This window comes from Balaenoptera borealis (genome assembly GCF_965194805.1).
Source record: "Balaenoptera borealis genome assembly, chromosome: 11".
Lineage (NCBI taxonomy): Eukaryota > Metazoa > Chordata > Mammalia > Artiodactyla > Balaenopteridae > Balaenoptera > Balaenoptera borealis.
The window spans coordinates 42,024,086-42,042,292 of NC_138868.1; the positions used below are offsets into that span (position 1 = coordinate 42,024,086).

Genomic DNA, 18,207 nt, shown 5'->3' on the forward strand with positions numbered 1-18,207 from the left:
GCGCAGCAACGAGGACCCAACGCAGCCAAAACTAAATTAATTAATTAATTATTTTTTAAAAAGGGTGAACAAATCAGATATTCCGGTTTTAATGGGGCTTACAGTCTGATGTGAAACAGATAATTATATGATATGGGTTGTAATTATATCAAGCAGAAGTAGGAATATGCTTTCTCAACAACATCCCACTTATTCTACCTCATCACCTGTAGGAACTGGTTCTCTATCTTGCTAGAGAGAGAACAAAACGGATTTCTTAGTAGTATTTTGGCCAGTGAAAATTCCTGAGCTTCTGAGACAAAGGTAAAAGGTACGAGTCATCACAGATTGACCACAAGGCAAAGTAGGAAAAGGAGAAACCAACCTTTCTCTAACCCATGTTCTCTCTTCAGCCTTTGGGCTCCTCAGGGAACTTATTCTTCACATTCTCATTTTAACTGGAAGTTTGCGGTGATGGCACTTACTGGTGCTAAAGAGAAGTTAGGCATTGATTGCTTAAGCCTGTTTGACTACTGGTGAAGGTGTGCTAAGGACAACTGGCCCAGGGCTGAGGAGCTTTCAAAGGGCCTTTAAGATCCTCTGGGTTTTTTATGCCAAAGGGTGACTTTGATCTGGACATTTGAAAGCTGACTGATCTCACATCAGCTCCAAGAGCCAATTACATATTTGCCAAAAACAAAACACAGTCTCTACTGATGTCCTCAGAATCCTGTTATCCAGGGACACACTCCTCCCAGGAGTGCAGCCTGGATGGCAGAGCCCTTCCCACATCACAGACTTTGTCTTGTCTTCACGATGACTGTGCCCCTTGGAAGAAACTAAAAAACACCCACTCATCAGGTGTCCCTTGACTGCAGACTTCCCTTAAACCAGACAAAGCTGAGAAGAAACCAAGAAAATAGCCTCTGGATAACTGAAATAGGCGTCACAGCAGTTCATTACCGCCATCCTGACCATTACGAAGTTCTCACTCAGTGAATGTAGGCTCTTCATTCACACACAGCTCTCACTTGTTTGGCTGTTTTCTGTTTTTCCCCTGAGCACAAGTTAGTTGAAGCTGTTGTTACAAAAGACCATGAAATTCCTGATCATTACTCATAAATACTCACTTGGTATCTATTTACTCTGTGCTTACCCATAAATTGGACAAGGATTGTTTCTGTTCACTAGTACAGATTAATGCAGTAAATGTCCAAAAAGAGGCTTTTTATAGTTCTTGATAAATATATAAGAAATATATAACAATAAATTTATAAAATATACATTATATAAAATAAATATATATAATTAATTTACAAATGTATATTTACACTCAATAAACATTTTGCACTCAATGTCTGTAGATAGGCTTGTCAGTCCCATACCATTCTACAAAACCATTAAGCATGGTTTATGTTGTTTTGTTTTTGTTTTGTTGTTTATTTCACTGCACACCAAATGAAAATGGGAGTGGGTAGACAGTTGCAAAAGACAGTTACAGTGACACCAGCAAGAAGTGATAGTTAACAACCTGATGACAAGAAATGAAATAAAATAACTATAATATTATATTAAATTTAAACCTCAAAAAGAAAGATAATGTGAGATCAACTAGTTCAAGGCTATTGGCCCTACATGTCTTATAGCCCCTGAGAGTGGATAGTATAAGTGTCCAGCACCTTAAGCGATGTTCTTATCATGGTGTCGATGAAATCAAGAAAGGATTAAAATTATATTCATTATATCCTTTTAAAAATGAAGAGGAGTATACAATGCATTTTATCTAATTTCCCACAGAAGTTGATATAATTTGGAACTTGATGGGGTAGGGGTAAGCTTTTGTTTTAATGACAATAATAGCCACCACTCTTGAGTGCCTGCTCCATGCCAGACAATGTGCCAGGTGTTTAATATAAATTGTCATTAACCTGCTGGGTAGTGATGCTGCAACATGACCAGGTAGGTATCTGAGAGGTTTAGGGAAGGCAGATTTATTCTGTTGTGGCCTTGGTGATTAGTTTCATTTTGAGAACTAAAAACACAATTGTCTTTTTCTTAAGAAAGCAGAGGAGTGTGTAATAATTTCAATTAATGCACAATATTAACCTGATGTAATTTGGCACTTGAAGGCATAAGCCTAGCCACCACTCTTACGTATCTGCTTCTTGCCAAGTAATGTGTCTGGTCTTTAACATAAATATCTTTACTACTTCCAGGTAGTTATTATTATCCCCATTTTACATGTTGATGAACTGGCTGAGGGAGATTACTGTGTGGAGGACAAAAAGTGATTGGTAGAAACAACTCAAATCCAGTTTCCTGACACCAAAGTCTTACTCTTCCCAATACCAGGTGACTCTGGTTACAGAGTAAATCCCCTTATATGCACCTTATGTCTCCCTGACAGTGTCCATAAAGGAGTCATCCCTGTTAGGACCTTTGTAGTACAGTGGGAAGGTTCCTATTTCTATCCCTCTTCTCCACGGAACACTGTTCTCAGCCTGGGAGAAGAGAGACATTGTGTATCTGGTAAGTCTAAGCTAAGGCAGAATTTTAATCATCTAAGAGGAGCCCATCCAGGGTAACTCCTTAACATGACCAGTTGAGTCTTTCCACCACTCTGAGTGACCAGCCTGGCCCTCCTCAACCACACACAGTTCTTTCCCTGGAAGTTGAAGTCACTCTAAAAATAACATTTTGATCTTGGAAGGAACCTCTCCTGGTGCCTACAGAAAGAAGGAGCCTTCGGGGTTGGAAGGAGGGAGCCTGTGGGGTTGGGAAAGCAGCCCCCAGGGCAAGTCACCTCCACACTACAGGAAAATAAGTTGGCCCTCTAATTTTCCAAGAATAAGAGGCCAGGAAAACCCCACAGACACAATATCCCATTCCTTCTTTCTGATGAACCACCTCAGAGAAGACTTTCCTGACCACCATATACAAAATTACATTCCTTCTCAGATTACTCTCTATCACCTGATTATTCAGCTTAATTTTTTATTCATAGAACTTACCACTATCTAAAATATTATATAGTTATTATTTTTTCTTTTTTGTCTATGTCCTTCCACCAGCATGTAACTCTATGAGGGAAGTTACATGTATCCTTGGCTGTATCCCTGGAACTTAGAAAATTCCATAGAACATGATAGGCCCTCAATAAACATTTGTTGAGTTAATAAGTAAATTATGAAACTATGTAATGCTCGGATTTTGTTCTCTGAGTTCATCTGTAACCACTGACATGTTTACAAGATATAAAGATTGCATATTTAAAATAGTCTATAGTTTTTGTTTTGATTTTCACTTTGACTCAAAAGTTATATAGAAGAGTACTTTAAAATTTAGAATAGCTTGGGCTTCCCTGGTGGCGCAGTGGTTGAGAGTCTGCCTGCCAATGCGGGGGACGCGGGTTCGAGCCCTGGTCTGGGAAGATCCCACATGCCGCGGAGCGACTGGGCCCGTGAGCCACAATTACTGAGCCTGCACGTCTGGAGCCTGTGCTCCGCAACAGGAGAGGCCACGATGGTGAGAGGCCCGCGCACCGCGATGAGGAGTGGCCCCCACTTGCCACAGCTAGAGAAAGCCCTCGCAGAGAAATGAAGACCCAACACAGCCATAAATAAAATAAATAAATAAATTTAAAAAAAAAATTTAGAATAGCTTTTAAAACTATGCTTCACTTATTCAGTTCCAGGTTTTGCACTGAGGTTTGAGAAAGTAGTATCTACTAATTTTTGACCTGGGAAATTGAGATTTTTCTATGAGGTTTATTATATGATCCTTTCGCATAAATGATTAAGAGATGAAAAAAGATTAAAAGTAGCCTGCCAGGGCAAGTCACCTCCATGCTACAGGAAAATAAGCTAGGACCTCTCGTTTTCCAAGAATGAGAGGCCAGGAAAACCCCACGGACACGATATCCCATTCCTTCTTTCTGCCATAAATGCCTTTCTCATTCCTTGCCTAACCTAAAAATCCACTGATGTTGTATTCTTGGTTCTAGGCTCTAATGGCAGTTGGTATGTCCCATCGAGGGATCAGGGAATCATACATCAAAGCTCCAGAAGCCTGATGCCTAAATAATGATCACAATGTCTCTTGGGAGCACAGACACATTAGAAAGTTTCTCCAAGTTCGAGCAGTGAAAAGTCCCGGGGCTCACATGCACCTTCCATGTGTTAACAATTCCCTATTGCCTGCCCAACCTGCATGCATCATTAAATACTGGATACAGGTTAAAAAAATAAAGTGGGTTTTTTCAGGTGGGCTTTAATACAATCCTCACTTAATTAAAAGCCTTGTTGTTTGGTTATTGTCAAAGGGATCTAGTAGAAGTATCTAAGGGATGGGGCTCAAAGTCCAAGCACCAACTTCAGGATTTAACTGCATCCTAACCAATAACCTGTCAAGGCCTGGAGTTATGTGATGCAAAGCAGTCCGTTTCCCACCTCTACTGGAGTTTCACCAAATGTGACAACAGTTCACTCAATAGCCCCCCTTGCTCTGTAGCACATATGAACAGGAATATTGAAGAACACAAACTGGAAGTTGCTAGAGGAGGAACATCTGATACTTGAGATTTCAATGCAGCCAGCCATACAGGTCGTAGATTCAGGGAGGCACCATTCTCAAGAAGAGGGACAGAGGGTGGCACCTGATATAAAGAGTGGTCTCCTCACCGCTTGCCCCACACCCCACTAGATGCACTCTCTTTTCAGGCACTCTGTTACTTCCCCTCTATTTAGCCACTTTCTGGCTCTGGCCCACCTGCTCTGGGCGACTTCCTCAGTGCTCCAGCCCACGACAGCCTCTTTCTCCAAGCCCCAGCATTCACTGTCCTTGCCAGTCAGCCCAACATTTACTTATTATGGTAGGTACAGTAAGGACCCCCGCCCCCAGACATCCACATCCTAATCCTTGGAAATGCAAATTTGCTACTTTACACGGCAAAAGAGACTTTAAAGATGCGATTAAATTGAGGACTTTCAGATGGGGAGACTAGCCTGGATTATCCAGGTGAGCCCAGTAAAATCAAAAGGCTCCTTCCAAGTAGAAGAGGGAAGCAGAAGAGGAGGTTGGAGTGAGGCGATGTGAGAAGGACTCAAGTCACCATTACTGGTTCTGAAAAAGGAGGAAGGGGCCATGAGCCAAGGAACACGGGTGGCCACTAGAAACAGGAAATGGATTCTCCTCTAGAACTTCCAGAAAGCCTGCCAAGATTTTTGCACATTGAGACCTGTGATGGACGTCAGACTTCTAGTCACAGAAGTGTAAGTTTATAAACTGCGTTATGTCACTAAAGTACTGATAATTTGCTACAGCAGCAATAGGGAACAAGTACTAACTCCCTATCTTTTATTGTTCTTTAATTGTTTCATTTGTTGAGTCTCACATCCCTAAGAGACCATAATCATTCTTAGGAGACTGGTCTTATTCCTCTTTCTTTTTCAGGCTCAATTATATATGTGCTTTAGGCTCTAGGTGAACTCACTAAGCAGCCATATTACAAAGCTTCTGCTGACAACTTGCAGAAAGCATGGCAGCCAGGCAAGGACTTGGAGTCAGTTGTAGATCCATTTTCATGACAGAAGAATATGGCACTGCCATCCAGGTGGCAAGTTCTCTCTCCCCTCTCAGAGAGCACTATTACGTATTTTAGTGTCAGGGATACAAGGGAAAGGTATCTGTCCCCCTCTTCCTCCTATCTATTTTGAAAATTCTCCGCTCCTCATGTTTAGCAACATTCTCCAGACATATATCATTCCTAATTATGTGGATATAGATATATGATATATATAACTGTATGTTATTGAATACACCATTGCTATTATTATTTTGAACAAATTGTTATCTGTTAGATCAACTAAGCATAAGAAAAGTAGATTGATCTGATACTTGATGCCTATTCATATTGTTTTGTTGCCTTTTAGTACACATTTAGTATACCAGGTGAAAGGAAACGCTAGAAATAGGCCTTTAGTAATGTGGTGGTGAGGTCTGGGGACAGGGAAAGATTTCCATAGCCCTATAATTAGGTCTCAGTCTTTTAGTGAGAGTATTCTACTGGACTGTGAACTTCACAGGTGTTTCTTAGTTTTTTTTTACTCCCCACTTAGGTGACAGAGGGGACTAGTGGGTCCTAGAGTTGGGTGTTTCCCTACTCCCACCTGAAAGCCTAGGAATGAAGTTAGTAGGGAATTTCCCTTCCCCCAAGTCACTTAGTCTCTGATAATATCACAGTAAAGCTAGGGTCTGGTTAACTAGAGTTAATAAGGGCAGGCCTTATTAAGAAATACAGATTGCTCTGGTGTTTTTTTTTATATATAAATTTATTTATTTGTTTATTTTTGGCTGTGTTGGGTCTTCGTTTCTGTGCGAGGGCTTTCTCTAGTTGCGGCAAGCGGGGGCCACTCTTCATCGCGGTGCGCGGGCCTCTCACTATCGCGGCCTCTCTCGTTGCGGAGCACAAGCTCCAGACGCGCAGGCTCAGTAGTTGTGGCTCACGGGCCTAGTTGCTCCGCAGCATGTGGGATCCTCCCAGACAGGGGCTCGAACCCGTGTCCCCTGCATTGGCAGGCAGATTCTCAACCACTGCGCCACCAGGGAAGGGAAGCCCTCTAGTGTATTTCAAAATGATTCCTTTTCTCATTACCCGGCTGAAAGCACAAGGGGATTTTTCTCCCTATTTACTGTGAGAGCCTGGTTGAGCTACTGGAGGTAAATCTCAGACAGGTGCAGGGCAGGAAGATGGGTTTTTAAGTTTCAGAAGTTGTCCACACTGAGACTCTAGCAATTCGTCAGTTATAGTTCAGGCTTTCTAACTCTGTCCGGTGCTGGTTCCAGGTGAGTTTGCCCTTGTGAGTGCCTGCTCTGGGAAGCCATTACTCTCTGTATTCACCTTTCTGTCTCCCCAGTCTTAGGGGCAGAAATTTGCCCATTCAGTCCTTATCTCTCATAAGGCTCCTAGAAGAGTTGTTGATTTTTTCAGTATGTTCAGCTTTTTATTTGTTATTGTGATTTCTAAATTCCTTGTAAGTGGAACCCTGTACAGTCAATTTTCAGTTAAAATTCTCCAGTTAATTTAACAGCTCCAAATTTCACCCAGACTGAAGAGAATGAATTTGTGTTGTTGTTGCTACTGCTGCTGAGGTTGTTACCATTGTGGTTTTGTTGTTGTTGTTGACTTTGTATCATACACAAATTATATAGAATTAAAGGAGTAACCTAGAGGAGAACTTTGGCAAAACGTTCTTTGGCATAAATCGTAGCAATATTTTCTTAGATCAGTCTCCCAAGGCAAAAGAAATAAAAGCAAAAATAAAGAATTGGGACCTAGTCAAACTTAAAAGCTTTTGCACAGCAAAGGAGACCATCAACAAAATGAAAAGGCAGCCTATGGAAAGGGGGAAAATATTTACAACAATGCCACTGACAAGGTCTTAATATCCAAGATATACAAACAGCACATACAGCTCAATATCAAAAAAACAAACGACCCAATCAAAGAATGGGCAGAAGATCTAAATAGACATTTTTCCAAAGAAGACATACAGATGGCCAGCAGGCATATAAAAAGATGCTCAACATCACTAATTATTAGAGAAAGGCAAATCAAAACCACAATGAGGAATCACCTCACACTGGTCAGAATGGCTTCATCAAAAAGTCTACAAATAATCATTGCTGGAAAGAGTGTGGAGAAAAGGGAACCCTCCTACAATGTTGGTGAGAATATAAATTGGTGGAGCCACCATGGAGAACAGTATGGAGGTTCCTTAAAAAACGAAAATAGAGTTACCATATGATCCAGTGATCATACTCCTCGATATATATCCAGAGAAAACTGTAATTCAAAACGTTACATGCACCCCAGTGTTCACAGCAGCACAATTTACAATAGCCAACATGGAAGAAACCTAAATGTCCCTCAACAGATGAATGGATAAAGAAGATGTGGTACATACATAACATGGAATATTATTCAGCCATTGAAAAGAATGAAATAATGCCATTTGAAGCGACACAGGTGGCCCTAGAGATTATCACACTAAGTAAAGTAAGTCAGAAAGAGAAAGACAAATACCATGTGGTATCACTTGCATGTGCAATCTAAAATATGAGACAAATGAACTTATCTACGAAACAGAAAGAGATTCACAGACATAGAGAACAGATTCGTGGTTGCCAAGGGAGAGGCAGGGTGGGGGAGGGATAGATTGGGAGTTTGGGATTAGTAGATACAAACTATTATATATAGAATGGATAAACAAAAAGGTCCAACTGCATAGCACATGGAACTATATTCAATATCCTGTGTAAACCAATAATGGAAAAGAATATGACAAAGAATGTATATATACGTATAACTGAATAACTGCAGTACAGTGGAAATTAACACAACATTGTAAATCAACTATACTTAAAACCTATAAAAAAGAATGAAATAATGCCATTTGCAGCAGTATGGATGGTCCTATAGATTATTCAATATCCTGAGATAAACCATAATGGAAAAGAAAATTTTAAAGAATATATATATGTATAAAACTGAATCACTGCTGCACAGAAGAAATGAACACAACATTGTAAATCAACTATACTTCAATTGAAAAAAGTTTTGAAATAAAGCACAGGAATCTAAGCTAAAAGTATGGAAATAAATACTGCAGTTACAGTTTATCAGAATGTTGTAAAACATGTTTTTTCCAAACTAGATTATTTCCCCCTTTTAAACCTTTTAAACTTTTAAACCTGGTTTTCAGGTTTAAAAGTTATGAAATAAGACTGTACAATCAAGTGCAAAATAATCAGGTAACTATTTTTAAATCAGTATTTTCCTTGACTTTCTCAAGATCAATTTCTGTTTAGTGCTTCAGTTAATAGAAGTCTTAGGTAGGGCTGGATGCAACATAAGCAATGTGCACATGGTAAGGTCTAAACTTTGAGTTCACTTGGTAAATCAGGGACGGGCTCAGAGGAGAATGGTTTTGTATCTCATACTAGGAAACTCTAGACTTTCGAAAGAACCCTAGGGTTAACCTTCCTTTCCCTGTCTTGTTCCTGGCAACTTCCATGGGGAAACCAACTCTGCATGTCAAATAAAATGAGAGGAGTGTCTCAAATGTTTGAGCTCACAATTTCGAAATCCAATTGAAAAGCTGCGCTACCTAGCTAGGTCCGGATTCTCTGCTGGCTGGGATTAGATTAGAGTCCTACAATACCGCTGAGACTGGCTGGTAAATCTGCCAGAGTAAATTAATTTCCTTTATTTAATAAACATTGGGTGAGTGCCACCTGGTGTGCAACACATGCTGCTAAGTGCCAAAGATTTTTTTTTTTAACCTTGCCCCCAGCTCAGCATCAGGACTCATTAGAAATTCAGAGGACTTGATGGATGAGTTCATGTCAGTCCCTCCCTATCTTGAGAGATTGACTTTTCAAGAAAAGCTGAAGTTGCAGGAGGCTACGTTAGCACCCTCTGGGTACAGACCCTGTGTCCTGCTTCACACCGCTAGCCCTTCGTAGCCACCAAAGATTTCAGAGGGGGGAATGAATATAGGGTTTGAAGGTAGATGGCACACGTGACAGCCAGGGGTAGAGTTCTGAGCTCACAAAATGATATGGTAACAAATTCGGCTTCTAAAATAGTCGTTTCTTAACCATTTTATCATCACCATTGCACTGGTGAGAGCCATGGTTCTCTCAATAGGAAAAGGCGGGACTTCCGCAGGAAAAGGCGGGACTTCCCTGGTGGTCCAGTGCTCGACTCCGAGCTACCAATGCAGGGGACCAGGGTTCGATCCCTGGTCAGGGAACTAGATCCCGCATGCCTCCCGCATGCCACAACTAAAGATTCCGCAGACGGCAGCGACGGTCCCCCTCACGGCAACGAAGATCTCCCCTGCCACAGCTAAGACCCGGCGCCGCCAAATGAATGAATAAGTATTTTTCTTAAAAATATGAAAAGGCAATCCATGTACACACGTACTTACAAATGATTTCAGAAGATCGATACGTCAGAAACCTCAGGTCTTGGAAGTCATGTCGGCAAAAGTGTTTTGCACCTGAGTTTTAAAGCCTCTCCTACAACAGTCTTAAGTGGCAGAGCCCAGTTTACATGCCACACAGTATCTGCTTTGCCGCGTTCGCCAATTTAGTCTTGCTGCTGAGTTCCCTAACCGCGGTCTGGGTCTCAGCCCCCGATTTCTGCCTCCAGACTCCAAGGTGCACTGAACCCGCGATCCGCCATCCTGAATCCTTCCCTTGCACATCTTGCCTTTCCCGGCTCTGCGCCCAAGCGCACTTGCGCGCTTCCAACCGGTTATTCCATTCCCCGGATCCCCCACCGCCCTGCCTGAGAAGAGCCAGTTTCAGATATCCAGTTCCCCTGCCCCAAGGTTTTATTCGCTTGCATCAGTGCCACCGCTGCGGTTAAGAAGCAGAAAATTGGAATAAGTGCCTCTTGGAAGTTAGGTGTCCTGAGCCCGAAGACCACCAAGCTGCAAGGGGAAGAGATGTGCCGCGAGGCAGCCGCCGTGTCGAACAAAACACTGAAGCTTCTTGACACTGAGGTCTGGGGCGTGGACCTGTGGCTCGGGTCACTCGTGGCTCGTTTCGGCTAGTTTCGGTTCCGCCTGAGAAAACCAGCTACCTGGGATTCGTGTTTTATTCCACCGCCCCGCGATGCCGCCGCAGTGCTTGCCGCGCTGGAGGGTCTGTACAGGCTGCTTGGATCTTGCGCTATGTGCTCAGACCCAGCGATACTGCGGACAGTGAGAAGCTTCGTTTTCTGCATTCTATCTGCTGAGGACAGCAAGTCAGCACCTCAGACCTTCCTGGAAGGCTTAGAGCAGGAGCTCCAACAGAGAGATCCAGAAACGTGCTGGGCAGGGTGTAGGCGGATCGAGATGCTGGGTAATCGGGCTTTACAGAGCACACTTACTGAGAGTCGGTGCAGGTTTCGTGGACGCAGGTCCTAACCATGCCGCTCTGAGCATACTTAGGGTGGGACTGTGAGCATCGCCTGCAGGCCCCCGAGCGCCAGTGTCATTTTGTGAGCGCCTGTGCTTTGGGAGTGCGCACATGTGTGGAGAACGTACTGAGTCTGTGTGTGTGTAAGAGTATGACTGAAGTGAGAGCGAGGATTGCACTCCGCTGGACTCTTTAGCACCATCAAGCTTGGCGGGCTTTCTAGCAGAGGACTGAATTGCAGTAGACGTGGGTGCAGGGCTGGAATCACAGGTCACTGGAACATCTTGGCAAACAGCAGCCGGAAGCAAGGGGCAGCTGGGCAAATGGTTGGAGAAGGAGGCTGAACTTTAGGTGATGAATGGCGGGGGAGGAGGCGTGGGGCTAGAGGTCCGCTTGGAAGCTTTTAGCCTTGCACTTCCCTGCTCTGGCCCAGTAGGGCATCCAGCCCCTCCTTAACCCACATGATGGACCAACCAGCATGACTCCAGGCAGCTGCACAGGGTGCTGATTGGGAAGATGGATTGCGATCCCACGGAATCCCCTATGAACTTCCCTGGTAAGCACTTCTGGATCCCCACCTGGGCAGAGAACAGGTACATACTTACTACTGATAACATTCCTTCAAGATGAGAATATGACCCCCATTTCAAAGATAAGTATACTGAGGCACTAGAAGTTACTAGCCCACGATGTTTCCACCTGGAAAAGGCACAGCTGCAACAGAGTTCCAATGTGACAAAGTTCTTGATCCCCTGTGTCTGATACCCACAAGCCCTGCCCTCCTGTGCGTGATTCCAGCTGCCTGAATCAGACCCCCTCCTTGGGCACAGAATCATCAACTCTACTGTGCATTAACCCTCGAAGCTGCACTTGCACGGAGGTCTGCGGTCAGACCTAGGGGAGACAGGGTTCCTTGTAATGCTGGACTCTGCCCGACAAGATCGCACAGGTGGGGATGGAGTGGGACACGTGCGTGTTCAAAACCCGCGAAACCGAACAGCTGAAGTTAACCATGACGTCAACCTGTCCTCAAATTCCTACTCACTTTTTGTGTGTTTTTCGTTGGGCCTCACCAACCCCCCCCACGTCCCCCTCCCGCCCCTGCCATCAATGACCTCAATGCAGATACAAGTGGGGTGGTCCTTCTGGATGCTCCAGGTTCTGGACGCAAGTGATGACACAATCCTTCTGGGGCTCAGATCCTTCCCCTCATTGGTTGCCCAGAGCTCCTGGACCACCCCAGACCCAGAGCAGCAGGAATAAGAGCAGCTGCTGGTGTTGGGAGGCATCAGGCGCACTGCCCAGCTCGAGTGTCACTGCCACTTCTGCCACAGTGCCATCGCCTGAAGCCAAAGCTACCGCCACTGCTCCCTCCTCTGCTCCAAGCCACCTGGTTCCTGCTGCCAGGTAAGCCTGGAGATTCCTGCTTAGCTGGGATTCTGTTTTTCTCTCTCTCCCCTCTCTTCCTTCTCTCTCTCCATTACTTTTTCTTAGCTGCTCTCTTCCAGTCTCAAAGGCTCTGTCCACTTCTGTCTAGGTCATTTCACACAGCCTGCATCACTCTGCAATGCATCCCAGGCTCCTTCCACAGGTAACACTGGATGGTCTCAGTTCACGCACTCCCTGCTTCACTCTCCCAGCGCTGAGGCGGGCTCCAGTTTCCTTTCCCGCAGCACACGTGCTTAGGTCAGTTTGGGATGCTGGAGCTCCCCTGGCACTGCAAGCAGATCTGGACGCAGAAAGAGTTTTGTGCAGATGGTGCTCTCACGGATCACGTCTTGTGCCTAGCGGACCGCGAGAAATGCTTCGGAACCTGGGCCAGTGCAAGCGGGTGGCAAATAGGTGCAGTGACTGAGGGGCAGGCAGCCATTAAACGCAAGCCCCCGTTGCGGGTTCTGGGAACTTTTTTCCCAGTTTAAGTCCTGGGTCCCAATTTGAGACCCTTCCAGCTTGATTCTTACAGGGTACTCTTTACCAAAGTGTGGAGCAGCTGAGCAGTAGAATGTGGTTCTTCAGTTTCTCAGGGATTCCAACTGCAGAAATTTGTCCTCGGTAATCCCCTCCCCCCTCCATGTATGTGCAAAAGCCCGGCACCAGGAGGACAGCTCTGGGTTGCACAGTGGGAAAAGCTGTGGTGACAGGTACTCGGACTCTGTCCTCCAGGAGTCCTGGCCAACAGGTTGTATGTGAGAGTGAGTGGAGTGATGGGGCGGGGGCTATGGACCAAGACCTCCTCACCCAGTTGTCCCACTAGGATTCTTTGCTAAGCCAAGCATGCTGCAGCCTTACTGGATCTTCCAGCAGTCCACTTGGCTGAGCAGGAAACGATGGTGAATCGGAGTGACATGACTAGCATGAAACCAGGATGCCAGGGAGTTAGGGGCAGAGGCAGGAGCAGAGCCTGGGTCTGTGGGCTCATGGAATTTGTTATTTATTGCTCCAGGTGCTGATGTTATTCTTCCCTTGCAGAGAGTCGTCATGGGCTTCTGGAAGTTCCCCCCCTTCCTGGTCCTCAGCATCCTGGTCTTGTACCAGGCAGGCATGCTCCACTCAGCACCATTCAGGTGAGACAGCCCTGCCAGGAGCGCTCCCGCCTCCCAATCATATAATTCTGTGTTCTAAGTTGTGCTGTGCTGAATCTGGCTCTTATGGGGCGGGGGGGGGGGGGGTAATGTATGAATGTAAACATGTATATAAGTTTACCATAAACTTTTTATGATACAAAGATGTGTATCACACAGTTTACAAACACACATAAGATACAGGATACTCCTTGTAAATTTCATATACTGTAACACATTGAACCTCACAGCATGCTTTTGTTGATTGTTACCAAACATTTCTGTCTTTAGCAAACCTGTTTACTAATTTAACCATAATTTGATCAATGAATTGCATCCTAATCTGCTAATTACTTTGCCAATAAATTTGTTATTAAATCTATGTGATGTTTTCATCTAATTTCTCACCTTTATTCAAATTACATTAAATTGAAACCATTTTCAGATTCAAATCATTATCATTTAGTTTTTAATAATGGCTGTATTTACACTAAGCTCATAAAATTCCTGAAAATCTAACCATCACCTTTCACAAGTCTATATAATCCACTTGGAGCAAACCACTTCTTTTAGGTCGAACCAGAGCCTAAATCCTGGTGAGTGGCATTTTTGGATGGATACATGCCTCATGTCCTGTCCATTGAGAACTGGGCTGGGTTGATAGAGATGAAAAGGGGAAGGGTTCTAGGCCAGAGTTTTCCTGTTTAGAAGACACTTTGAGATTAAAGCCTTTGTGTGCAGTTTATTCATTGCTACTATGTGTATAGATAGTGGACAAACTTAAATCCTTATTTGAATCATCTAGTTTTTCTAGATGTGTAAAAGTGCACAACATATGTTGAAAATAGAGAGTTAAAGTAATACCTTTTAAGTATTTTTTTCTGTTAATTCATAGGAATGGTTATATTTGGGGAGTGGAATTGTTAAAGGAGTCTTGGAGAGTAAGCTGACTGTTCACTGGGTGGTTGGGGAGGGAAGAGGGGACAGGGAAGGAAGTGCAGAGAGAAGGGTTCTGTGCCCATGAGTCTTTAGACAAGTTCAGATTGTCTAACCCTTGTTCTATTTGTGTGTTTTAGTTAATATTGCTGTGTATTAAAGAATAAGCAAGTCCTAATGCCCAAAGTATATTAAAAATAGAGTAGTAAAATAATCCCTTAATAAATGCCCTTTTGTTGGTTTTTAGGAAGGGCTGTATCTTCTGGGAGTGTCTATGTTAATCCACCTCTTGGAGCTAGATGTAGTCTTGTACTTAGTCATTGAAATGCTGGAGGAGGGGTAAGAGGAAGGGTGAAGGGAAAGGGCTCTTGGCTAATATCTCCATATAGAAAACAATTTTAGGTTATAACCATAGGTCTATATGTGCATTTTTGTAAAGTACCAATGTTTATTATAGACAAGGTTCATTCATTATTTTGCAACATCTAGGCTTTTTTAGATGTCCTGAAGTGACAATGTATGGTAAAAAGTAGAGCTAGTGAATTAACCTATTTGTAAATATCTTTGTTATAATTGATGTAAAAGCAGCACCTTGGACATGGAATTGTTAAACCGTCTCTGAGAAATGCATGTCAGGACGTGTTCATTAGGTTGGCAGAAGAGGGGCAGAAGGAAGTATAAAGGGAGGGATGTATGTGGATGTGTTCATATTTATATTTTGATGATAACCATTGATGTGTGTGCATCTCTTGGCTGTACTATAGGAATACATTGTTAAGTAATTCAATGGAAACATACCTCCTCGCTAACACTTTAATAGTTTAGATTGGATAATGAATCCTCTTAGAAGCATTATACTTCGTGTACTCTGTTGCTTTATGTCTCATTTTTTTTATGTCTCATTTTTAATTGAACATTAAGGGAATGTAGTATTTTAATCATAACTCTGCCAATATCTTTGTCTAGAGGCCTGTTGCCATTTTTGTCTTTTCTGAAATTTTTGTCACCAAGAAAGGCAGGATTACATTTTTCTCCTTCCAGATTGAGTTGGTGTAGTGTATTCTTGGTTATCAAAATACTCATAGCTTTGGGACTTTGAAATGATAAATATTCATGATGTGTGAAAAAGCATGATACATAACTGTATGATCTTAATTACATAAAAATGGATGCTTAGTTGTATAAATACACAAATGAGATCTAGAAGGACACATCAAACAGTAAACTGCTTGTGATGATGGATGACTTTGTTTTTTGTGTTTTTTGGTTTCCTATTATGCACATGTTAACTTTTAAGAAATAAATGTTATTTTAAAAACCTTTAAAAAAGAAATTAAAAAGAGAGAGAGAATTTGGTTGGCCACATCCTCAGTGGAAGTCCCAGAAACCAAGAAAGCTGGCTGCTTATCCTGGGGTGAGGGTAGGCAGGGGCTCAGAGCATGAGTTTGGCTTGCTTCCCTTCCCTAGGTCGGCCTTGGAAAGTGGCTTTGTACCTGCTACACTCACTGAGGAGGAATCGCGCCTCCTACTGGCTGCAACGGTGAAGTATTATGTGCAGATGAAGGCCAGTGAGCTGGAGCATGAGACAGAGGGCTTCAGGTAAATCTCTGCACCCCTCCCAGAACATGGCTTACCCTTCCCCCAGCTTACCAGGAAGGTGTATACTTAAGAATGAGATTGGGTATAGTGCCACAAATCTCTCTCTCATCTCATAAGCCTTGGTTGGTATTTAATTTACACAGGAAAGATTGGCTGTTAACAGTTCTGTGTTCCAAGACCATTAACCCAGAGACATCTTTGGTCTTCTGACACCCCTGGAAATGTCTACAGGGAGTGATTGTGGCATTTTCCCTAAAACCCTATGATTTTCTGCTGTGTAGAAAATTGTATTTAGCAGAAACATTTAAGGTTCACTGGTGCCTCTCAGAGTAGTAATTTTTCACTGATGGTCCCATGGGGCAGCATCTGCCCTCAACCTCTCACTGACAGGCCTTCTCATTTTCTCCATCCTACAAATCAGCATCACTGCCCAGAAGAGATCGTGCAACACTGCCACTTGCGTGACCCATAAGATGGCGGGCTGGCTGAGCAGATCTGGGAGCGTGATTAAGAGGAACTTCATGCCCACCAACGTGGGCTCCAAAGCCTTTGGCCGCCACCACAGGGACCTGCAGGCCTGAAGAGTGAAATGACTCCAGGAAGAAGGTGACTGCCCTAGTACTTTGAATGGCATGGCTGGTGGCTGGGTATTATTGCGGGGGTGCGGGTCACACTCTAACCCTCCCTGGGCATGTATCATAAAAAAATCTATAGCGGCTGGATATAGAACAGAGAGTCTCAATATCTGAAACCCCTCTAACTTGGGTTTATTTTTATTTTTCCAGTGTCTCCTGGTGACACTAAGATCATCTGCCAGGAAATATAGAACCTCTTCACTTAAAACACTGTTCCCTGAAGTTATCATTGTGATTATTCTAGGTTTTGAGTTTGAAAGGCAAAGACTCTACCCTTTGGGAGTATTCCCTACAATGTCATGAACATCTGGATTCAGAGCATAGACTTGGGTTCAAATATTGTGTTTGTCCTCTGCTAACTATGTCACCATGGGCCAGACCCTCTCTGAGCCTCGGTTTCCCCATATAACTTGAAGGCAACAATGGTAGATACCTGTTAGCAGCTGAACTCTACTTCTTTAATTTGCAGTGAAAGCAACTTGCAGAAAAAATAGCATGGAAGACACATATATGCATGCTTCTTGATATTGAAAACACTCTTCTCCTTGAAATAAACTAAAGCTCAATGCAGAATAAAATCATTGTAGTTATCTAGTGTGCATCTTTTTAATATTTGATTCCATGTTCAATAAATATAACTCATGTCTCATTGGCTTATATGGTAGCAAATCAGGACCCTGTCAGCCAACCTTGCCAAGGGGTATTACATCCATCATCGATTCAAACTAACTTAGTTTTCACAGACATGTTTTGTCCTTATAAGTTTTTTGATTGTGAGATCTTTTAGTGATAACATATCTGACAATGCTTTTTAAATAAACTTTTATTTGTTTGTTTATTTATTTATTTTGGCCGCACCTCGCGGCATGTGAGATCTTTGTTCCCCAACCAGGGATCTCGAACCCGTGCCCCCTGCAGTGGAAGCACAGAGTCTTAACCATTGGACCACCAGAGAAGTCCTGACAATGTTTACTAAATGGCAACCAAACTCTTGATTTAAAAAAAAAGAAAAACTTAGCCAAATCTTCCAAAAATACACCACACATTTCCCCTGCACACTTAAGTTAGAATGTTCTTAAAATAACTTTAATCTTCTTTAATGAGCATGTTCAATTTAACCTGCTGTTTACTTTGCTTCTTCAAAGTTACCCTTTTTAGAAGCACAGTATAAGAATGTTTATCAAAATCTTTTGCAAAGCAAGAGTAAAAAGGCTTCAAATTAGGACTGAAGTGGCTCACTGAGCGATATTCACAACTTAAAGAATGGATTTGTCACATCCACTTTCCCTTCTCTTCCTACTTGGTGCACAAAGTCCCATAGAAGTCCAGTTGCTTGAGAAGAACAGTAAACCTTGCAGTCAACATGACTGTGGAGAAGACAAGTCCCTGGGTATAAGCTAGTTCTGTGCCCCAGGCAGCAACTTCTGACCTCCAACACTGATCACATTTCCTGTGTTATACAGGCTTATAAAACTGTTTCTTTACATCAGAAAACTTAACTTTTTTTTTTTAATTGGGAGAAAAAA

The 18,207-nt window shown here is 43.0% G+C and overlaps 1 protein-coding gene and 1 long non-coding RNA gene across 2 annotated transcripts in view; one reads left to right on the forward strand and one right to left on the reverse strand.

Annotated features, from left to right (window-relative positions):
- Positions 1-18,207, reverse strand: part of LOC309605651 — a 923,254-nt gene that overhangs the window by 881,448 nt on the left and 23,599 nt on the right. The window lies entirely within an intron of this gene.
- On the forward strand, positions 12,073-16,905 carry LOC309605619 (calcitonin receptor-stimulating peptide 3-like). The gene is made up of 3 exons (XM_082341699.1): positions 12,073-13,514; positions 15,915-16,046; positions 16,468-16,905. Exons 1-3 carry the CDS (start codon positions 13,429-13,431, stop codon positions 16,625-16,627), a joined length of 378 nt encoding a protein of 125 aa, XP_082197825.1. The 5' UTR covers positions 12,073-13,428; the 3' UTR covers positions 16,628-16,905.

Bases quoted from the DNA above. Each gene is read 5' to 3' on its own strand.
- LOC309605619 (XM_082341699.1), top strand. From the start codon at position 13,429: ATGGGCTTCTGGAAGTTCCCCCCCTTCCTGGTCCTCAGCATCCTGGTC. The intron at 13,515-15,914 runs GTGAGACAGCCC...TCCCTTCCCTAG, and splicing joins CTCCACTCAGCACCATTCAG to GTCGGCCTTGGAAAGTGGCT. The intron at 16,047-16,467 runs GTAAATCTCTGC...CCTACAAATCAG, and splicing joins CATGAGACAGAGGGCTTCAG to CATCACTGCCCAGAAGAGAT.